General features: G+C 38.1%; 1 protein-coding gene across 17 annotated transcripts in view; it reads left to right on the forward strand.

Annotated features, from left to right (window-relative positions):
* IL33 (interleukin 33) overlaps positions 1 to 24,703 on the forward strand; it is a 160,737-nt gene that overhangs the window by 129,608 nt on the left and 6,426 nt on the right. For 4 of the 17 annotated variants that reach the window (XM_070495370.1, XM_070495374.1, XM_044756748.2 and 1 more), the window contains 4 exons: positions 13,791 to 13,898; positions 16,476 to 16,583; positions 21,990 to 22,115; positions 22,666 to 22,800. In XM_070495370.1, the coding sequence (XP_070351471.1) occupies positions 16,487 to 16,583; positions 21,990 to 22,115; positions 22,666 to 22,800 (358 nt within the window). In that variant the 5' untranslated portion in view covers positions 13,791 to 13,898; positions 16,476 to 16,486. Of the gene's footprint in view, positions 1 to 10,309; positions 10,444 to 13,748; positions 13,899 to 16,475; positions 16,584 to 18,707; positions 18,860 to 21,989; positions 22,116 to 22,665; positions 22,801 to 24,703 lie in introns of all 17 variants that reach the window. The other 13 variants (XM_070495368.1, XM_014860751.3, XM_070495367.1 and 10 more) reach the window with 7 other exon arrangements.

The raw sequence follows: 24,703 nt of genomic DNA on the forward strand, positions 1-24,703 counted from the left end.
CTTACTTTGCATTTCTTCTACCCAAAACATGAAATTTGCCACTCTCCAAAGAGCCCTGATTTCTTCAGTGGAGAACATTATAAATTACAAGATCTGGGCCCTGGAATATGTATTGGGTTATTTCATCACAGTACTGACACGAAAGGAATTCAGTTACAGAGATAGGAGAGGAAATATATATATATATATATATAAAATCATGAGTTCATGGGGCTGGCCCCGTGGCTGAGTGGTTAAGTTCACGCGCTCCGCTGCAGGTGGCCCAGTGTTTCATTGGTTCGAATCCTGGGCTCGGATATGGCACTGCTCATCAAACCACGCTGAGGCAGCGTCCCACATGCCACAACTAGAAGGACCCACAATGAAGAATATACAACTATGTACTGGGGGGCTTTGGAGAGAAAAAGGAAAAAATAAAATCTTTAAAAAAAAAAATCATGAGTTCATATTGGCTATTTCAATGGAGTTCTAACATTACTTTATTATATACCTATTTTATCTATTTTACTAATAATAAGTCAAAATACTTCTTACAATTATTTTTAGTATTTTATTTTGTTATGAATATATAAAGATTTGTTTGATTTATACTTTGGTCCAATTGTTGAAGTTCTTTTTAACTTTGAAAGTGTTGCTGCCTTATTAACTGACAGTTTTTTTATTTGGTAGCTACATTAGTTACTGGGAGATACGCAAACCTGCTTAACAATTCATTTTATGAATAGGATATTAACTGAAGTTTGATCTTCAAAGTTTTGACATTTGTCAAGTCAAAGTCATTTCATTTTTTCACTATTTTTCCAGCCACAATGATTTAGTGCATGGATATATGTACATTATTTTCATAATCAATTTTATATACAAATTTATATACACAAAATTTTTTGGTAAACAAACCCAGTCAGTGTTTTACCCTTTCACAAGAATAAAATAGTAATAATAGTACTATATTGGCAATCTGCATTTAAACCGAGCACCTCAAATAGTTACTTATAAGTTTTCAAAACCTTGTCCTGATACAACAATTTTCAGTTTATTCTATTTCTGATATATCATGCTTTTTCTCTCATATGTAATATTTTTTATTGATTTTAATATCAATTTATATATCTATATTATTATACTAAAGTTTTTTTAAACATAATACTTTAAAAACATTAAAATGTTTAAACAAGCTGCTATGAAAAATATGGAGAATGTGCAATCTATATATTTTAGAAATCACTGATAGTCTCTCTTTTAACTTAAAAATTTTATTAACATATAACATACACACAGAAAATTGTCCAAGTCATGACTGTACAGCTTAACGAATTGTCGTAAAATGAACAAACCTATGTAACCACATAAAAAAACAGGAGAGTACAGAACCCCTAAAGCCTCCTTATACGCTCTTCTAGTCACTGTGATCTCAAGGATAGCCATTATTACGCTTTTTAATGTCATATATTTGATTTGCCTGCGGGGTTAGAACTATTTATAAATGAATTCATACGTTCTGTACCCTTTCGTGTCTGGCCTTTTTCACTCAACACTATGTCTGTGAGATGCATCTGTGTTGGTGCACATAGATGCGGCTTGTTTATTCTCATTACTGGTTAGAAGTCCTGTAAATGAATGTTCCACAATTTATCTGTTAAAATGTAAATGGACATTTGTGTTCTTTCCAGCTTGGAGTTATATGACTAAGACTGCTGTGAATGTTCATCTTTTGGCAAACATTTTTATACCTTTCTGTTGGGTATATACCTTCAGATAGAATTGCTGGGCCAAAGGGATGCATATGTTCAGCTTTAGTGGATACGACCAAATTATTTTCCAAAGTGGTTGTAACAATTTACACTCTTACCAGCCATGTATAAGAATTCCAGATGTCCCAAATCCTTGCAAATACCTGGTATTTTCTGTCCTCATTTTAGCCATTCTCAAAGGTGGGCATTATGGTTCACCTTCAACTTTAGTGTGTGTATTTTCTTTACCTTTCCTAGAAATATGTTATATTGGTCTTGGGCAACCGGTATTTTTTCTCCAGACTTGAGTTAAGTAGCAAACACACTTTAGGAAAAAAAAAAAATCTTTCCTGGGATTGTAATTTTGGAGCTGAGGCACGCCTCTGTTGTGTCCTAGTTGCAAGGAAACATTAATTGGAGAACAAAATGTTAATAAAACAAACCATCATATTGTACTTGGGTTTCAGAAAAAAAAATAGCCAGGAATCAGTTTTTTAAAAATGTTATACTGCATAGAAATTTTAAAAAAGGATTATTCTTTTAACCACATGGTCACAAATTGAGTTTTTTTAGACTTTGAATAAAATATAGTTTACGAAAATTTAGTCAAGTTATTGTTGAATCAGTATGAGCTAATAATAAGCCACCCTCATTAACTTTCTTAATTAAAACGTTGTTCAAATGACGTATAACTTAACAAAGTGTCTGCTTTGTGTAATTTATCACACGCATTTGATAAACCAGAGCATACAGAGGTTCTACATGCGACACCAAAGTAGGAAAGGCTGACTGGTTGATTAGTTTGTTAGCTTACTTTTTTTTTAGCACTAGGACAATTCTTATCTTCCAGTTGGATGTCAGGAGCTTGAATATAGAAAGTTCAGGTAAAGCAAAGTGCGTTTTTGAAACTTATCTTTAATCTTCATAATATAACTAGCAAGCACTTTACTAACCAGTCCCTTACTTCCATTCTTAAAGAAAAAAAATTTTTTTAATGTTTTTATTTTTAAAGCAGGGCTGGTACATTTATGTTCCACTCATGCATAGTTTTGCTACCTCGATTGCTACTTGGACTGCCTTCTCTTGGTCCTACATTTTGGAGATTAGAGTCTTTCTCCATTTCCATAAACATCTGGTTCATCTTTTCAGAAACACCTCTTGTTATTTTTAATTATTTTCCCAAAGCTGCCTTCAAGTGAAGCCTACTAGCTCCCAGGAAGTATCTAGTGGTGTCCCCGTGCAGTGGGAATGGAACTTGGGTACACTTTTCACTGCCTTTAAATATGTATCTGCGGTGTCTGGAATACATTTCTTCTTATCAACATTTTTTGTGTCTGAGAAGTGTACCATACTCAAATCAGCCTGCTTCTTTACAAATGAGCCAATTTAAAGATATATATTACATTCTATTTGAAGATGAGCTTCAAAATCCAAACCTTTGCCTGTCTAAAAATCTCATGCTTCTCTTTAGAAACAAACAACTACAGGGCTGGCCCCGTGGCCAAGTGGTTAAGTTTGTGTGCTCCGCTGCAGGCGGCCCAGTGTTTTGTTGGTTGGAATCCTGGGTGCAGACATGGCACTGCTCATCAAACTACACTGAGGCAGCGTCCCACATGCCACAACTAGAAGGACCCACAACAAAGAATATACAGCTATGTACCGGGGGCTTTGTGGAGAAAAAGGAAAAAAAAAATCTTTAAAAACAAACAACTAGTCACCTGATAGAATTTAGGTTACTGCCTAAAGAACTGTATCCTTGTCAGGATTTTAGAATTGTGCAAATATTAATAACTACTTTAGGCATTAGCATCTGGGCACTATTCCCAGAGTCAAAGCTGGCACTAATGAGCAAGTTCTCATTCTCAGTTAAGCAATCTGTTTTGATTGTATTGCTGCCCATTCCAGATGCTTTCACACTTCTTAGTAATACTATTTGTGAAGAATTAGTCAATATCCAGAAATAATTCTTCTATCCATCCGTACACATAGATGCAATTACTATCTTTTCATGAATAAACAGTATATTTTGATATACTCAGCATTGCCTACCCTTGCAAATTGTCTTCATTTGTGGATCTAGGTACAAACTTTTTAGAACATAAAACAAGCCATTCTAAAGCAGTAAACTGAAGCCAAAATAGACTAGATTGTATCTCCAATTTGAAATAAAGTTTTGTGTGCTCAGTTATGACCTAGTGACTCAGGTATATATGCATGGTGTGACTTGGCACCTGCATTTCCTTGTGTATTTCTCAACAAGCCTTTGTCCAGGCTAGGATTTTGCCCCACCCTTGTTCTCCTGGCCCCTTCTGCAGAATGCTGTGCCAGAACTATTTTCTGTGACTCAGTTTTAATCACATCTCCTAAAACTTTTCTCACCGTACCCTTATGTTGTCTTACAAGCTAGAAGGAAGCAAATCAAGGCCGCACCCCCTTATCTGCATCCGAAAAACTGAGCAGTTTCATTGTTTCCTAGAGCTAGGACATTGCACTGTGTAAGAATGTATTCCAGTGGTTATTAAATTCCATACATGAGACATAAAAACAGCACCAAAAATTCCACAATAAACTGTAACTTTTCCCTGTACTTTCTCCACTCTGTTTTTATTTGCTGTTGTTGTTTAATATTTTAAAGGAACAGCAGCAGGATATAGAGGAAAGAGCAGTCATAGCTACTGCTCTGCTAGTTGGGAGACCTGAGTTCTGATCCTGGCTCCATCACATACCCACTCACCAGCTGTGTGACTTTGAGTAATGCTTGCTCTGTCACTTCCCTCATCTGTAAGATAAGGAGTTTTAGGTTTTTAATGGTACTCAGGGGACTGCAGAGGTGCTTTTGTGGTTCTGCAAATATCTGATGTTAACTTCACAGGTTCTGGAGCTACTCTAAAACCAAACATCCATCCATAAGCCTAATCAAAATTTCCAGTTTGTTCATCCAAATAGTTTCATTGTCCTCAGTGACAAACTTTACAATCTTCTCTCTTTTTTAAAATATTCTTCAGTTTCATAATTAATATATCAAGATGTGGATTTTTTCTTTTTTTTTTTTTAACCTTCTTGGGATTCATTGGGATTCTTGTATCTAAAGATTGGGGTCTTTCAATAATTCTGGGAAGTTCTCAGCCTTCATATGTTCAAAGATTGCTCCTTCCTTATTCTATCATCTCATTCTAAAATTCCACATAGATACACATATATACTGTCTCATTCTGCCCTCCAAGTCTCTTACCCCTTTTTTCCTATTTTCCATCTCTGTGTGTCTCTGGATTGTATTCCAAAGAATATTCAGATATATTGTCTAGTTCACTGACTCTCTTCATCTGTGTCTAATCTGCTGTTTAATCGATCCATGAACCTTTAATTTCAATAGCATATTTTTCATTTCTAGATATTCTATTTGTATCTTTTTGAAATCCATCTTCTCCCTGTTCATTTCTTCAATATTTTTAGAATTCTATCTAAACGTATTAAAATCAGTTATTTACGTCATTTCTGATTGTTCTAGTACATAAAACCTTTGCAGGTTGGTTTCTGCTGACTGTTCCTTTTGTGAACTCTCACCATGGCCCCTAATATGCTTGTTCGCTTTATAACTCTTGACTGCAAACTACTTATTTGCCCTGAAAATTTTTCTTTGTGAATGCTTTGTGTCTGGGGTTGCAGCTGAGTTGTTCAAGATAAGATCTGTGTTTGCCTTTCCCATTTGTCTTTGGACACTACCAAACTAAAACCGTTTTATATTTAATCCTCTATTTCAGGCTTCTGGATGCACACAGGTAGCGTGATTTCAGACTACACATCCATGTGGAAGCTGACTTTTCACAAGGAGATAAATTCTTAGAGGAATGGTTCTCCTTCCATGTAAGGCCAGAGTTGAGACAAACAAGCTTCCTACCTGTCCTCTTCTGCCGGTGGGGTTTGTTTATCTCAATCATCCTTACACTGTGAGTGTAGCCCTTTGGGCATCCAGGTTTAAGCAGCAGTTTCCTATTAGAATCCCCATCATAACCATATCTTGAGCTTTATCTCCTGGCCCTTGCGCATCATATAGTTGTCCACTCTGTCTCTAGCATTTAGCAGACAACTTTCAGAAAAAGCCAAGCTTGCTTGCCTCACTTGTGCTCTGGACACTACATTATTTACTTTCATGCCAGCTCAACAAGTTTGAAAAGATTTTTAAAATATTTCTTTCAGCATTTTAGTTGTTTTTGTTGAGAGGGTTGGTCATGGTAACTAATCCACTATTATGCTGGAAACAGACATCTTTGATTAATTAACTTTATAATGAGCAAATGTTATAAGTCTAGACACGAATCACATTTATATTAACAAACTACTGATTTTCTCTTTTCTTTAATCTCTTGGGGTTCTATGCAATGTTTCTTTTTCAGAAAAGGATTCTCCTTAAAAAGTTTTGAAAATTCCCTCTTACAATCATAAAGTGTGATGATTTCTCCTTATGACGCTGTTAAATCTACTCGCTAGCTACACTGCCGCTGATGGTGTACCATCGGTCTCACTCTCCCTCACAGGGTCAAATAATCCAGGTGTCATGGACCGATGCCGTATTTTCAAACTTTTGTTTGCTTAGCAGCAAAATCTTTTTGATCTAGAAAACTTTGAGCAGAAGCCCAGTATGGATAAGGGATTTCTGCTCTGGGTGTGGGGGGTAGGGAGGAAGCTCTGAAACCCGGTGTTGGGTTTCTCTATGTCTACGTTTCTCTACGTCTTTCCTGGAGCACCTCAAGAGTCTGAAAATGTCTGCTTGAAGTTTTAGCTATGGGACCTTGGGCAAGTGACTTGATCTCTCTGTGTCTCAGTTTCCTCATCTTTAAAATAGGCAAATAGCACCCCCCTGACAAGACTGCTGTGGTGATTGAATACATTAAATATATAGCAAATACTATATGAGTTAATTTTTAAAAAGACAGGAGAACTTTTATTTTAACTCTGCATACTCTTATTGAATTTTTCTTACTTCTTGGAATTTCTATAAAATTCATAATTTGTATATTATTTGTCCAGTTTTACTAAAAAGAATTTTAAAAGTAAAAGAAAAAATAATCTTAACTTTAAACTTCAGAGTTAAACTAAAACCAAAGACCTGTTTGTTCCATGTTATTTCTTTCCCATACATTGCTTTCTTCTAGCACTTGGAACATTCTGAATCCATAATGACAAAACAAAAATACACTATGGACTCTATAGACTTTTCTTTTCACTGTAATTTTGCCCTAAGACGAATGTAGCCAAGTTCATGGCTTACCTGGATTTCAGATCTGCCTCCACGTAAAGCAAAACCCCAGGTTACTTATATGCCCCCTTGTCTGCCTGCCTCATCCTGTGTGCTTGAAGGTTAGTGAAAGGAGAGGAGGAGGACACAGGGTTGAGGCAGAGCTTGTGCATCCTTCCAAGGATGGCATCTTTAGGATGGGCAAGAGGCCGGTGCAGCTGCTGGAATAAATGCGGGACCAGGGAGAGGGGAAGGAAGGTGCTGGACCAGGAGCCTGTACAGGACCATAGGAAAGAGGTTCAAAGGGATAGGAAGGCACTGGCTTTCATGCACTCTCTTCATTTCTGAGATGAGGAAACTGAGACCTGAAGAGCTGACAAGCCCTGCAGGGAGGGAGAAACTCTTGGGGCTAAGCTTGGGAATGGAAGGTCATTCTACCTCTGCTTCTTCGAAAATCCCTAAAGATTTGGTCCAACACACAGCTAGGTCTCCAAAGTATGTGAGGCATGGGGAGGAGGCACTGGAGGGAAATAAAACATGTTGGATTGAATAATTCAAAATGTTTGGTCACCCTACAACCACAGGGTCATAGGCCAAACAGAAAGTCAGCTTCTTTAAATGCTTTAGAAAGAGCATTGACCCAAGAACAAGCAGATCTGGGTTCTATCAGGTTATAAAATTGTCATTTTTGTAGGTCAAAATGTAGTAGCGCCAATTTCGTACTGCTAAACCCACAGTGCCAGTTCCACCAGTCTGTAGCTTTTGGGGGTTTGAACAGAGTCTCCTCATTTGTCCAGTGGGTGATGCCTGCCTTGTCTAATTTGCAGAGTTTTTACGAGGATTGATCCAAATTATACAACATTTACTGAGTGTGTGCTGTGGATGATTGCATGGGAAACAAAGATAACCAAGGTACGACTCTTGTTCCCAAGGAGCAGGCAGTCCAGTGGAGGAGCTAAGAAACAAAGTTGAATGTGATAAGCAAGTAAGAAAAGAAGCAATAAATTCTGCTTGATTGTGGATGGTTAGGGGGACAAAGCATTTGAACTTGGCTCTAATGGTTAAGTAGAAGTTTCCCAGGCAAAGGGGGAGAGGCATCTCTAGCAAGAGGAACAGCTCGAGCAAAGGCATGGAGGTGTGAAAGCTCATGGTGAATTGAGGAACAGTACGTCCAGACGTACAGGGTGTGGCGGGAGAGGCTGTGTGAGTCCAGAAATGTTGAAGGGGCAGGTAGTTTCAGTGTATAAAAATGATTGGATAGGACTGCATCCAAGAAAACTTGGAAAGCATAGAAATGCTTTACAAATGCTAAGTGTTATTCACTTTACAGACTTGAAAGAAAATTTCCCTAAAATCTCACACCATCCCTCCCCTCCTCTCACAAGGGGTTTGGCTTCAGTTATAGGTTGATTTGCCAGATTTCTTTATAGAGTGTTTCCTCTTCCTAGCAGAAACGTTCTCTCCTGGGTTCAGTTAAGCGGCATGTAGGAACTTTCTGAGTGGTGGGTAGTGGGGACAGGAAGTGATTCAGTTTGAGTGAGGAAAGTGCTGCCTTGCTATTCTCCAAACTGCGGCCTCCCTTTCTCCCGCATGGCTTATTCTAACCTCCTCAAGAAAGAAGTGAAACCACTACACCCAAGGAAGGAGAGGATCAGTGTGAGCACCCTGGCCTCTCACACTCCCCCTTCTGTTCCTCTGCAAAATCTCTCTGAATAAAGTCAGAGTGTTGTCAAGCTTAGTCATGCTCCCCATTTCCTCTCTCTCTTACCAGTCAGGACTCATCTTGGGACACTCTCTTCCAGTAAGTTTCTAGTACCCAGCAATGGGTTTGTATGATCCCACCATACCCTTATAGAGCCTATCCTCATGCAAGAGAATGCAAGCTTGACAAGATGGTGAATGGAAATTAAGGCCCAGGAATTCAGTTCCAGCTCATTCTACCAGTGGCTCCCCTGGACTAAGAGAAAGAATCAAATGGACTTGATTTCAGATTCTGGCTTTGCTACCCTTATTAGCTATGCGGCCTTTTGCAAAACCCTCTCTCTGAGCCTCTGTTTCCTCACTTGTAAAATAGAAGCAATCATACTCAAATACCAGAGTCACGGTGACCATTAGAGATAATGTATGTAAAACATCTGGCCCACGGAAGATGCCCAAGACACTGTAACTGCTGTCACCATTATCATCATCATCACCTCCACCACCATTATTAAGAGCTTGAAGTAATGCAGGCTCCTTGCTGGTTTCATTCCTTCCCTCTTACTGCCCTCTATCTGTTCTTTACATGGCAGCCAGAGAACTCTTTTGAACACAAAAACCAAGTCACATCCCATATTACTTAAAACCTTCCTTTGGCTTCCCACTGCACTTTGAATAAAATCCAACCTCCTTCCCCTGGCCTCCAGGGCCCAACTCTACCTGGCTTTCTGTCCTCGTCCATTCCCAACCCCATTACATTATAGTCTCCCTATTACCTTCTCTGCTCCAGCCACATCGGCCCTCTCAGTTCCCTGGACACTACAGGTTCTGTCAGGGCCTTTGTCCCTGGGGTTTTCTCTGCCCAGAAGGCTCCCTCTGTCCCCTCCCTCCATATGTTCTTCACACCCTTTGGCTACAGCTTAAATGCGACCTTCTCTAACCACACTACCTCAGTACCACTGTACTTCCTTATCTTCTTTACTAGCCTAATTCTTATTTATCACTGTTTGTAAATGACTTATTTGTATGATTATTTGCTCAACATCTATCACCCCAAAAGAGAGCAAACTCTAGGAGGGTGGGAAAGAGTTTGCTTTGTTCACCAAAGTAATCCCCAGCACCAGACAAGTGTTTGATTTATTACTGTTGTTATTATTAGGCAGCACTCTGCTGTAGTACAAACAGATACAAATTTAGCATCGTTTGTGACCTTGGCATCTCAAGGAGGTTAAGGTTTCCTTACAATGATTACTAGTCATGTTACTTTTCAAAGCATTTAACTACTTTCTAGTACATCCAAGATTGAGCTTTCTATTTTCTATCACCCACATTTACCATGATGAACATGTATTTTTAATAAAAATTTCTTGTAAACTTTGCATTTTAACAACAAGACCCTTCACAGGAAATCAAATGAATTTATTTTAAAACTTATTTTAAATGAATTTATTTCAAAAGTAAAATTCACAGTAAAGAAAGACTAACAGCCAGCCTAATGTTCTTAAGGCTATCAGTATTTTAAAAGAGGGAAAAAAACTAATCAAAAGGCCTTGCCTGATGTTTAAGAAGTTAGTGATTCAATACATGATTTTCCAGTTGATTAGATGTAGATAATATGACAAATGAAATGAAAATTTTCATGCAGGGTCCCATGGGTTAATGCTGATGGAACTCATAGTCCCTGGCAGATAATGAGCATTCAACATCTGTTGAATGCAAGTTTCTGGAAGCCTTCTCCAGCCAGAGGCAACCACACAAACTGCAATTCTGGAAATTACGGTACTTCATACATTTTTGTTGTTGTTGCTCAGAGGTGAATTATCAACTAATGAATTTCTATTCAGGATACTATTTCTTGATAGGTTAAAATATTCTTTCAATTTTTCTTTCTTTCATAATTTAAATGTATGTCATTTCATCTGGAATGTTCCCCTCCCACACACACGCACTCTCCTAACTCTTTTCCTCCATTTTCCTTAAAAAGCTCCTTCTATTTCCTTTTCTTACCCAAAAGGTAACTTTTCTCTGGTGATACCACTATTCTCCAAACCCTCCTCTTTCCTTGTATGCCCATCTCCCAGGGCCAATAAAGAAAGTGGCATGTTTCTCATTTTACCCTGCCCTTGTTAACCCCAACCCTGGCCCAACTACTTATGTGAATTCCTTTCCATTCTGGTCACCGGAACCCTGACCTCATTTTCTATTCGATGTTGCCTCTGCTTTAGTCAGCCTGGGTGACTTCAGTGACGTTTTGATGACTCTAATAGTGTTCGACAGCTCACCCACAAAACCCCATCCTGACCACCATTATCATCAGAACATCTCTACTTCCGCCTTCTCTGGGACTTTATTACCTCAGTTTTTTCCTTTAATTGGCCCAAGAGTACCACATCTCAATTAAAAAAAATCAATAACAACAATAATATTAAAAACATGTATTAAGTTTCCACGATGTGCCAGCCACTGTGCCAAGTGCTAAAAATACACCTTCTCATATAATTCTCACAACAACGTAATGAAGTCAAATTATTATTAGGAAAATTATTATTATGAGGAAACTGAGGCTTTAGAGACGTCAAGTAACTTCCTCAAGATCACCTAGCTAGTAAGCAGCATCTTCCCTTTTTCATGCTACTCTGTCGAGATACCATTCTCTCTTTGTTTCATGTTCATAATTACACTTCTTGAAAAAGTCTCACTTCCTCCTTCTCCACAATGTGCGGTCCATTGTAGTTTCTTGGAGATTCTCACCATGCTTAAAGGCCTCTCTCCAAAGTCTCTAATCCCAGCTGGGTCTCTGTAGTGCTCATCACCAAATGTTCCTTTTTGAGATGAGCGTCTTTCTTAGCCTTCATAATATGACTTCTTTTTTCTCCTTCTCTTTCTGGTCTTCTTTGTTAACGCCTTTTCTTCTTTTACTGCTTAAATGTAAGATTCCTCACAGTTCCATTTAGACACAGCTTTCTCCTCCTGCTTCACACTCAGCCGAGACGATCTCATTTGCTCCCACACCAACACTCTCATACCTTCACAAATGAAGAACAAATCAACATGGCTAATTCTGGCCTCCCCGACCCACAACCCAGTTCGAGCTCTCTGCTGAAATTTCCATATTATTGTTCCTGAACTATCTCAAACTCCATCTGCCCCACATCACACTCATTACCTGTCCCTGACAATGAACTCCCCACCTAAGTTTCCTACCCTGAACCGCTGGCATCACCTTCACTTCCCTAAACTCCCCTCTCCCCTAGTCCAGAGCTGATACACCCACATCCAAAATGATCTGTGGTGGACACAACCTTGAACTGGGAGTGAAACTTGGGTTCTACTCCTGACTGGGGCACTAAGGGGCTGTGTGACTTGGAGCTGGAACAGGGGTCTCTAGGGCCCTTTCTCACTCTACTATTCAAGGGCTCTGTGAAATGCCTGCAGCGCTCACCACCTTCACCCCTCCTTACTGGTCTCACTAACATTCGCTTAGCTCTGTCCTCATTGCTTTTTGCCTGGGCTATCTTAACTGGCATCCTAAGTGGCCTTATTTCCTTTCCCTCTCTTCTTTCTTCCCTTCAGATGGTCCTTCAGACAGCCATAAAATTACATTCATAAAACACAATTTTGATGATGTTTCTCACTGGCTTAAAAATCTTTCAAAACATTCCTGTTGGCTGTAGGATAAAATTCATAGTCCTTATTCTTACTGTTGCACACAGCCCTCTGCATGCTAGTCCCAACAGAGCATATGAAACTGCGCTTTGTGTAAGTCGGATTGTATATGTCGTTGGAGTAAGCATTTGGGAAAGTTAAGCTTCCTAACTTATTCTTTATACTAAAAGTAATAGTGGAACAAAGATTTGGGTATTAAATAGTGAACAATAAAAGTTTTAGAAAATGGCATAATAAATTTATTTATAATCTTGGAGGAGGGGAGCTCTTTTGAAGCAGGATACAAAAACCCAGATGTTCAAAAAGAAAACATGGGTTAAATTTTACCACATAGTATTTGAAGACTTTTGTATGGACAGAAAATGCCATTAACAAAGTCTAAAGATAGTGGTACTGGGGAAAAATTTTCAACACGTATCACAGCCAAGGGTTTCATTTCTTAATTTACAAAGAGTTCATGTAAATCAATAATTTACAGAAATTGACAACAAATATGTTTTTTTGAAAGATGCACACTCACTAAATAATTAAAGAAATAAAATTTGAAACTATGTTTCAAATGTTTCCATTTAGAAAGGCAAACATTTTAAAGGTGATGACAGCCATTGCGGATAAGGCAATGGAGAAAAGAGCACACACCTGGATTGTTGAAAAAATTATAAATCAATACAAACTTTTGGAAGTCAATTGGATAACATCATTCAAAATATAAGACAGATGTACCCTTTGATCCAGCAATCCTACTACTAGGAATTTATGCTACCAATGAACTTAAAAAGGGTTACTAAGAATCACAACACATACACACACAGCTTTCAGTTGCAACACTGGTAATACTAGCAAAGAAGAAAAGAAAGGAAAAAACTGGAAATAGCCAAAGTGTTAATTGATAAAATATTAGATATGGTTTTATGATTGAATGCTATTTATAACACTTTCTGTAAAAGAATGTTTCTGATATGGAAATGTTCATGATGTAGTGTTAATTGGAAAATGAAAAAAGCAGTTTATGAAATAATATTTGCAGTATGAGTCTACAGAAATAGATATATGTAGTATTTCTGCATTGCAAAAAGAATGCCAGGATCTACAGCATTTATGTTTTCCTGTCATTTACACATTTTCTAAGTGCACACACATTATTTTTGTAACTAGAAAACAATTAAAAAGTTTTCAGCTTTCTGTGGAAAAGAGAAAAGCAATTAAACCATCTGTATCCTTGTATGCTCTCTATTAAGCAATAAACACTATCTAGAGTTCATGTCATAGAAGTTTTATGAAAATTAATGATTAACTGAGTATAACTCATTGAAAGTGCTACAGCTAAAATAATCTCAAAGCTCTGTTTAGGATTTGGCTCTGACATTAAGTTATGCTCCTGCTCATACTAAGCGATTCAACTAGCTCTATTTGCATAGCTTCATTCATCAGATGCTGTCACTTAATGTTGCTTAATCCAGGCCTGTGTGTATATAAGTGGAGTTGGAATATAACTGCATCAGCTACTACCAAGTGTTGAGACAGGAAATCTCATCACTTGAAACCAGCCCTTCATGTTTATAACCTGGGTGAGTATCACCACCAGTGTGCAAGAATATTTGTCGTGTGATATTAGAAAAAGCCGTACAAAAGAATCAGTGATATTTATATCGCCATATATTCTGAAATATTTCTGATTTAAAAATGGGAGAGTAAAGAGTAAATGTTAAATCTGAAAAAAATGGTGACAAGAGTAATCGTATTTTTTTAAGGTGAAAGATTTGTAGGTTGTTTAAAGAAAATGCTTTGCTTTTTAGAATACGATTTTCAAATATTTCCTGACTATGCTTTTGACTTACCATGTGATTCTTAAAAAGCACCTGACTTTCTCTGTATCAGTGACTCCATTGTAAATGTGATATATTAGTTTCTTATCTACCTTGCTTGATTTAAGAGCAGAGTTCCTCCAACTGTGTTCTCTCAAACTAGTCCATGGAGGTGTTAATAGAGGGGGTGGAGGACAATACAAGCTAAATAATAATAATAATAATAATTACTTAAAATACTTAGTTAAACAAAGGTACCCACAATTGCTCAATGAAGGACTTTCAAACCCTCACTGTGCTAATGTGAGTTCTGACTTCCCAAGAGGTGGAATACGTATTGGAACATTTCCAAGATTTATTTGAAAATGCAACTTTTTTTAATGTCCGTCCAGGAGAATTTTTTTCTAGGACACAAAGATCCTTGAATATAAGGCAAAACAAACAAACAAATCCAGCAATGCAATTTTCATGTTATCATTAAAGTGTTACCTGAATACCTACTGTGTGCAGGGTACTATTTGAACTATTTTCTGTACAATTTAAAATTTAACTACGATAAGGTTACCTAACTGCACTATTCCACAGGTTATGATTACAAATTAAATACCATATTCACAAGTTCATTATTTCAAAGAAGTTGGACTGAGCATTTGAAGTTAAATTCCTAGATCTCATTATTTTCTCCCTACATTTGGAAAACGGAGGAAGGAGACAGGGTAGGGAAGCTCTGGCATAAAGATGGGAGTCAGGAGACTAGATTCTGGTCCCAGTTCTGCTATTGTGATCCTGGACAAGGCACTTAATCTTTCAGTATTAGCCTTCTCATCTACAGAGTTAGGGGCTCAGTAAAATGATGTCTAAGCTTCCCTGCTTCTAAATGTTCTTGACCAATACAGGTGGAAGAATCCAAGGAAGAAGGTAAGGATTGATGTGAGGTCCTCAAGCTCTGTGAGGATAATATCCATTTCCTAAGGGAAGATAAGATTCACTCCAGGGTCAGAATAGGGAGTTCTCGACTACCCTACCATTGAAGGATTTTGCTCATAAGACTGGCTGCAAATAGAATGGCTGTGTGTAAGATTCAAGTTCCATTACAACAAGAAAATTTGGAATTTCAGCCTATTTGGGACTGTCTGGGGACAAAAATAAAGACGCATGAAGTTTATCTTCCAATGAGTTCTCTAAGCCAGGAACTCAATGCTCCTCTCTTATGTTGCTAGAAGAGCTGATCCATATGAAGTTTATAAGAGATTTAAATGACAACCACTTCTGGGATAATTTGGATTTTATCTTCTTTAATCTAGCAAAAAGAAGGCAGTGCTTAATAAAAGAAGTAGTAGCTATTAGTAGAATTGCAGGCAATGTCAGAGAGAATTTAAGACTGGAGAAGAAGTCCTGCTCCCTCCACAAACCACAGCCCCACTGCCTTATCTTGATGATGAAGCCAGGTGCAGTGCGCTTCTGAAAGAACATGGAGCTTTCTGCAATTTATGACAGAGAACTCCATATTCTTTATCCAGCTTGATAATCAAGGTACAGCATTCATTGGCGATCCTTGCCTGAATCAAGTATTACATTGGGGAGCTGCAAGATGTTGATTTTTCTGATTCTATCATTCCTACTGTAATGAATAAAGCCCTCATTCATTCATTCTTGAGAAATGCTACAGGACATGCGGATTTCTTTTTTCATCGAATGCTTTATAGTCAATTATCATCATTATTCTTTTTGATGCTTGAATTGTGCCAAATTAGGCCAGCTGGAGATCCTTCAAGGAGGCTCCTTGTGTTCTTTTGACACAACTTTATTGGTTTTTTAATGACTCACTGTTTTCTGGCACAACAGGATATTCCCTGTTCACTTCTACTTTCTCAGCCAAGATCTAGAGTCCTGGTTCCTTTTAGTGGAGAAAATATTTAGAAATTAAGATATGGGCACACTGATACTGCTGACTCAAATTTAACATTACAGGGCTTTTCTCTTGACTTATTTTATATTTGCATCTCATTTCCCTGCAGTGAAAGTCTATAACATCAATATATCCACTTATTTGCTGTATCCTATAGTAGAGCAAAATAGTCTCAGAATTCCAATACCAATATTACCACTAACAATAAACCCACCTAGTTTATTGTTAGTGGTATTCCTTTGCAGTTCTTTTTGTCCTCTGACTATATTCCAGTATAGATATATATTCAGAATAGTATGTTCAAATTTTACTGAAATAATTATTTTCTCTATGAGGTTATATTATCAATTTTAAACTGAGTTAAGCCACAGTCATTTCTGTTTGTTTTCAAGTGGAGACACTTGGACTAATATTACATTTTAATCCAACAGAAGCGTGAAAAATGAAGCCTAAAATGAAGTGTTCAAGCAGCAAAACTTCCCCAGCAAAGATGAACAGCTCAGCAGGCAAAGCCTTGGTAAAATCTCCCAAGTTAAGAAGTAAGCATTTTGGATTGTTTTAATAATATTATTTGTCTGTTACCAAATCTTTATGAGGCCAATGTTCACACATGCTACCTTACCAAAAGCTACTAAGAACACAAGAGCTGAAATTCAAAGGGGTAACTCATAAGTGTGTAATACAGCAGGCTTTGGTTTGAACAGACTATATACAGCCAACTTTTGCTTATATGATACATCATAGGACAGGAATGGCTCAGATGGTTTATACCTGCTAATAGTGATAAACTTAACTATAGCCCTTCATATGAATCCCTTCTCCCTACATACATCTTGAGCCACCAAATCCTAAAAACTTTTTCCCAGACTAACGAATAAAATTGAAAACTGACCCACTTTCATTCAACAAACATTTATTAACATCTTTGGTGTATCAAGCTTGTGGTCTTGACTTGTGACTTCTGATAAAGGAGAGAATAACAAGTAAAGATATTTGAATAATCCAGGCCCCAAATAAAGCAGAATTGACCAAGTGATGCTCAAGTCTATCCCGTTGCAAACCCAAAGGGTCTAGAATAAGCTGAAGGGTAAATAAACTCAGGTAGTAGCCATAGCTTTAAGGTGAAAGGGCCATATACATCTTTGATCTTTGAAATGATCTATCCTAGGAAAGAATTATGCAAATATATACTCTTGCGTATGGAAGCAGTAATACAAAAGAGAGTTAACAGAGACCTGTTGGACTGGAGAGAAAATAGAGGATGAGGAATGATGGTGGGGACTGGTGTAGCTTTGTCCTTTGTGCTTCTGTCTGTTTCTCTGAACATCTTTAAAGCTAGAAGAGAAAGCAGTGTTAAAGGATATCGTTCTGTCCTTACTGAGGCTCTGGCCCACCCACGCTGTTCTTTGGTAACCAGGGAAAAGGCTAATTTGACTGTGTTTTCTGAATAACTAGGAAATCACCAGTTAAGTTAGTCTTACTTGCATCTGAGTCAAAATGCTCTGTGCAGAAGCAGTGACTGAGTGGAAATGATTTCGCGTCCCAGATTCCCTCTTAATAGAGAATGCATTTTCTTTTTATCCCAGGAGATGTGGTCTCCTTACAGACACTGGAATGAGGAAGCAGGCTGGAGTTTATGCCAGACTTGCTGGCATTGATGCAATAATTAAAAAGTAACCCTTCTTTTAAGGGTGCAGTGGCCCTAATGGCTTAGTTACCCCATTTAGAGAAACAGAGATAAAGATAATCCCCAAATCATTTATATGGTTTTGTAATGCATTACAATATTTTTATTGTCCCTTAGCAGATGTCCCTTTTCCATAAAAGTGGCTCAGTTTAATACTAAAATTGTTATTACTTAAATGCTCCTGGACAAAATTTCGACAGATAGCTATAAGGTATGTGACAGGTAGGAACCACTTCTCGAAACTCAAGGTGCAAGAAATGTCACATCTTATATTTCTAAATAAACTGCTCTGAGTCCCTGAGCAAGAAAGCTCATTTTAATTCCTTCTCCTCCCTTGGGCTAGCAGAATCTGACACCATCACAAAACTCAGAATCCAACCACTACAGGTATCCACACAGTCAGGTCCCATATGAGTTATGGTCACCACCAGGGCATTTCACCTTTAGTGCCAACGGAGCACAGGAATTCATGAGCTAGATAAAAGCCCTTTCCCAAATTAATCCCCTTTCCAATTTCCAGGAAGCTACTCTCCAGGGTCGGCCATTCCCCTCTGCTACTTCCTCTCTTCCATAACCATTAACCCTTTCCCTGCCCTGACAATCCAGCTTCCTTATGGATCTAGCCAGAGGTCACAATACGGGAGCCTTGGGACAGATCCACCCAGCAGAAGTATTTTATTTGGCCTGAACAGTGTTACTGTTGTTTTTTAATTGAGGCAACACTTAAAAATTGGAGAACTTTGCATAAGAATCTGAATGTATGGTTTCTCTTGAAAGATCTGAAGATCTAGCAACACTGGGCCCATATCCCGACATGGCATTAGTTGTGGGTAGAACTTAGTAGAGATCACCCCTGTTAGTTTGGGTCTGTCCACGGAAGATCTGTTACAGTGAAAGATCTTCGACTTGATCCTGTGGACTGCAGGGAACCACTACAAATTTTTAATTGGGGAATAACAAGATATTTTTATTTTAGAGCAACATGGTGTAAAGATAGAGTGAGGGGCCAAGAGTAGAAACAGAAGCTGGTCAGAGGTCTACTATATTCATCTAAGGGACTGATGATGAGTACCTGACCTAAGCCAACAGAATGGAAAAGAAGGATTGAATTTCACATACACTCAGAAGGTAAAATCAACAAGAATTAATGACAGATTGAATAAATTGAGGGATGGAGAGAGAGGGAAAAATGGTTGAATCTCAGCTTTCTGATTTAAGAATTGGGCAGACAATGGTAGATAGTGGTATTGTTTTTCAAGATAGAAAATTCAGGAGGACTGTATTGGGAGTAGAGAAAGATAAACAAGTTTTTTTTAAAAAGAATTTATGAGTATATTTGAATTTGGGGTATGTGTAGGTCATCCAGGTGGAGATGTCCATAGTTCAGGAGGATTATAGAGAGAGATGCTTTAAGAGGTAGAGATGCTTTAAAATAGCTAACATCACAATGCCCTGAGGAGCAATAGATACAAAGCTCAGGAGAGAAACCGAAGGTAGAGCTACAGCTTGGGAAATCATCAGCATACAAAAAGATGATTGAAGTCATTGGAACAAGCAAGATTGCCCAGAAAGAAAGTCTAGAGTGAGAAAAAAAGGCAAAGGACAGAATCCTGAGGAACATCAACATTTTAGGAGCAGGAAGAGGAGGAAGAACTAACAAAGAGACAGAGATGGACTGACCAAAGAGAAACAAGAAGAGCCTGAAGACTGGCGACATGACAATGAGGGAAGAAGGGGTCAAAGAAGGATGTGGTCCTTGAAGTCAAATGTCACAGACAGATCAAAGGTAGAGAGCAATGAGAAGAGACCTTGGTGAAATAGATGTTTGGGGAAGAAATGAAAGATAAAGTGATTCACTTCTGTAGTTCCTGTCAACTATGGTCTAGCTCTCTCAGTGGCAGAACTAAAGAAAGATTTCCAGGCCCCTTCCCATTTACTTACCAGAAATGCCTGAAGGATTTCATCATGCTGTTTCTATGATGAAACTAGTTATGAGAATTTCCTCAAAAGCCATACTAAGATGCTGCCCTCAGACACAGGCAGAATGGAGACATAGGAAGTGACAACAGCCCTTACATAAGCTTGTACTGGCCCTTTGACCCCAGTGGAGCACTCTCTCCTACAGAGTCCCCATGGCCATGCCACGTTTGTGCTTTCCTCCCAGGAACACAACCTGTACACCACTTTCAGCTGCCCCAAACACCAAAGTATGCATTCTTCCAAATTATCCTGATGTAATGTATCTTCAGTACTTCAAATGTAGTGACCCTGCTCCAATGAATTGTACCCAGTGTTTGTCCCACCAGATGCTAACCCCTACATCCATATCTTCAGCTCCTAACTCTCTTCTTCTACATTTACAATACTTCCTCAGCATCCTGACCCTCACTTTCAACTACCCAAGACCCATGCCCTGCTCTATACAGAGTCCACTCTCAATATTAGAGATGCCTTTCATGTCTCCATGGGATACTGACTAGAACTTAAAGATGACTATATTAGGAATGAGCATGCTTGTGGTATTACTTTATGCCTTTTAGCTCTGAAGAGATAATGTGATGTACAGTTAATAAAGAATTGTATTAAATTAGCCATTGGGAAGCCAAGTTCAATGCTGGCTCTGGCACAGATTTGTAAACTACCTTTGTAACTGTAAAAGAACCATATAAATGTGAGACACTGTAGTTGACATTTCTGAATTGTGATGCAATGTTAGGGAGTTCCAGGGCAGATGTGAGTATAATTAAGTGGTCTTGCCCTGTTCAGACAGTTGAAGATACTTAAAGGTAGATGTCCATCTGAATTGGAAGCAAGGTATAGATAATTCAAAATAGTAGCTAAAAAAAGTTTATTCCACTTGACTTTGAAAACCATATTAGGAGGGAAAATCTTCTGGAGAATAAAAAAAAGATCATAGAATGGATTCCAGTCACAAGCAATTATTTTCATTTTCTGAATTACTGTGAATAATTGAAATTTGGCTAGGTTGTACAAGTTGCTTAATAATTCATTTACTAGAATGCTGAAAGTTGAGATCCTATGACGTGTGTTACAATTTTCTTTTCTATTTAACTCTGACAGGCTTTTTATGATTTCCAAGTAGCAAATTTAATTTTTTATTTGAGATTTTAATTTTTCTTTGGCTAAATGAAGTAAGAATTCGTGAAAATTGATTAAATTTTTCACTTCAACTGATTTAATTTGAATTTGCATTTTCTTAGTCCCTAAAATCTCAGTGCAGCATTTTGTCAGATGGAGGTAGATGGAAAGAGTAGTTTTGATATGAGGCACAGCTGAGTCAAAACTTCTCAGCAGACCTGTAGCCTTGGGCAAGCGTCATGACTACTAAGAGCCTCAGATCATTATCTGTAAAATGAGAATAATACCTACCTTGCAATATTGTTTGTGAAGGATTAAATGAAAACAGTGTGTAAAATTATTAGTACAGTGCTAATATTTGACAAGGGAGCCAAGAATATTCAATGGAGAAAAGACAGGCTCTTCAATAAATGGTGCTGGAAAAATTGGATCTTCACATGCAAAAGAAAGAAACTTGACTCCTATCTTACACCACTCGCAGAAATTAACTGGAAATGGATTAAAGACTTAAATGGAAGATCTGAAACTATGAAACTCCTAGAAAAAAAACATAGGAAAAAAGCTCCTTGATACGGGTCAGCTATTTTTAATATCAATAACTTTTATAGACTATAGCTATCCCTCCAAAATTATTAAAAGTGTATTCTAGGCAAGTAGAAAGGATTACAGATTTCATATGACTATAAGCATTCCCCCTCAGTTAGGCAAAGATTGATGTATATTGGATGCAGATCGACACTCCCTTATCAGAAATTCTGAAAATGAAATTTTTTTCTAAAGACCTCAAGTTTTTCGTAACTTATTTGGCAGTAAAATATGACCTGAACTCATTTGACAGTTAAGTCCTGACCTGAACCAATGTGAGGTCTTTATTTATTTCACTTTATGTAAATTTTCTGTTTCCCTGTAAAATTATTAATTTTTGATTATGGGGTGCTGCCGCTAGTCCCTGCTGGGAGTGTTACATGTATATATAGTTTATGCTCTACATTACAATTCTAAAGTCTAAAAAACTGAATTTTGGAACACACCTGGCCCCAAGGTTTTTGATAAGACACTGTGGACTTGTAATTGCTTTCTTGGTCTGCTACTCTCAGGGTTTGTAAAAGGATAAAGATGGATGGAAAGAAATAGTATTTTGATTTTTTTAATTATTTAGAATCTCAACAGAAGGTGGAAGAAGTTTGCCAGATATACTTTATGAAGCTACGCTCAGGCCTTCTTATAGAAAAGAAAGCCTGTTACTTTAAGAAAGAAACCACCAGAAGGCATGTACCAAAACCAGGTAAGGGGAAACTACACATCTCCTGGTAATTCTTCAATATAGTGATGGGCATCTATTTGTCTTCACTTACCATATCTGGATATACAATTTTTTTTCCCTCACCCAAATTTTCCTTCTGGAAAAGAGTAAGGATAATGAGCTATTTTTTAGCCATTTCCTAAACGGCATATAAAGAGCTTTTAATAGCATGAGAGAAATGGTTATGTTACAATGTTAAGTGAAAACAGAGGGTATAAAATTATAAATATACTTAGAATATTTTTTAATGATTTTTTTCATTTAAAAGAAGTAAACTAAAAAGTTAATAGTGATTGCCTTTCGGATGTTGAGACCATACATGACTAGTTTTCTTCCACCTAGACTCCAAAGAGTGTGCCCTACTGGGGTGTAAGTGTGCCGGGAGGTAGTGATGTCTTCAGACCATGGGTGGCTGAAGCCCTGGGGTCAGTCACCACTCTCAGCAAGTAGCCTTGAAAGGGAATCCTCAAATGATGGGTCTGGGCAGACTGGGGACTGACAGTCTACTCCTACCTCCACCCCTGTCCTGCAGGTGGAAAGCAACATCTGGTATTGGCTGCCTGTGAGCAGCAGCTGGAACGCCTTGAACAGTCTGTGGAGGGCTTCACCTTTGATGTACCCATGATCCAGAGATGTGCTAGATCAACTGCTGGTCCAATTTTTGAAGGTATGACTGGTCGCAGGGGTGGTGTGGAGATGAGGAGAGAGGTAAGACACAGGACCTTGGCAAGTGGCGCTCCAGGAAGCTGCCCCAAGTGTACGTCTTTGAGTATATCAGAAACTTCTGTCCAGTTGCTGCTAACATCCCCATTTAGGGATATCCAAACTGGGTACAGGACAGTTGCTCTAACAATGCATGTGCATTCTATAGTTAGCATTCCATTACTATTTTGAGATGCTTGATGTGGATTGGAATCCCATACACATTATTCCTGAGGAAAATATATTACCTTTTGTGGAAAAAAACCACATTACCCCCAAATTTCAACATTTTGACCATGAAAGAAAAGGAAGAGCTATTATATATATTTTTTTTTTATTAATGTTATGATGGATTACAAGCTTGTGAAATTTCAGTTGTACATTTTTGTTAGTCATGTTGTGGGTACACCACTTCCCCCTCCGTGCCCTCCCCCCACCCCGCCTTTTCCCTGGTAACCACCGATCAGATCTCCTTCTCAATATACTACTTTCCACCTGTGAGTGGAGTCATATAGAGTTCGTCTTTCTCTGACTGACTTATTTCGCTTAACATAATGCCCTCGAGGTCCATCCACATTGTTGTGAATGGGCCAATTTCGTCTTTTTTTATGGCTGAGTAGTATTCCATTGTGTATATATACCACATCTTCTTTATCCAATCATCAGTTTCTGGGCATGTAGGCTGGTTCCACGTCTTGGCTATTGTAAATAATGCTGCGATGAACATAGGGGTGCAACGGACTCTTGAGATATCTGATATCAGGTTCTTAGGATAGATACCCAGTAATGGGATGGCTGGGTCATAGGGTATTTCTATTTTTAACTTTTTGAGAAATCTCCATACTGTTTTCCATAGTGGCTGTACCAGTTTGCATTCCCACCAACAGTGTATGAGGGTTCCTCTTTCTCCACAACCTCTCCAACATTTGTCGTTCTTGGTTTTGGATGTTTTTGCCAATCTAACGGGGGTAAGGTGATATCTTAGTGTAGTTTTGATTTGCATTTCCCTGATGATTAGCGATGATGAACATCTTTTCATCTGTCTATTGGCTATATTCATATCTTCTTTTGAGAAATGTCTGTTCATGTCCACTGCCCATTTTTTGATCGGGTTGTTTGTTTTTTTGTTGTTAAGCAGTGTGAGTTCTTTGTATATTATGGAGATTAACCCTTTGTCGGATAAGTGGCTTGTAAATATTTTTTCCCAATGAGTGAGCTGTTTCTTTGTTTCAATTCTGTTTTCCCTTGCCTTGAAGAAGCTCTTTAGTCTGATGAAGTCCCATTTGTTTATTCTTTCTATTGTTTCCCTCAACTGAGGAGTTACAGTGTCCGAAAAGATTCTTTTGAAACTGATGTCAAAGAGTGTACTGCCTATATTCTCTTCCAAAAGACTTATTGTCTCAGGCCTAATCTTTAGGTCTTTGATCCATTTTGAGTTTATTTTGGTGTGTGGTGAAAAAGAATGGTCGATTTTCAGTCTTTTGCATGTGGCTGTCCAGTTTTCCCAGCACCATTTGTTGAAGAGACTTTCTTTTCTCCATTGTAGGCCCTCTGCTCCTTTGTCGAAGATTAGCTGTCCATAGATGTGTGATTTTATCTCTGGGCTTTCAATTCTGTTCCATTGATCTGTGGACCTGTTTTTGTACCAGTACCATGCTGTTTTGATCACTGTAGCTTTGTAGTATGTTTTGAAATCGGGGATTGTGATTCCGCCGGCTTTGTTTTTCCTGCTCAGGATTGCTTTAGCAATTCGTGGTCTTTTGTTCCCCCATATGAATTTTAGGATTGTTTGTTCAATTTCTGTGAAGAATGTTTTTCAATTCTTAAACATTTTAAATAGTTGTTAAGATGGTTTTAAATTGTATGAT

This window comes from Equus asinus, chromosome 23 (genome assembly GCF_041296235.1).
Source record: "Equus asinus isolate D_3611 breed Donkey chromosome 23, EquAss-T2T_v2, whole genome shotgun sequence".
NCBI lineage: Eukaryota > Metazoa > Chordata > Mammalia > Perissodactyla > Equidae > Equus > Equus asinus.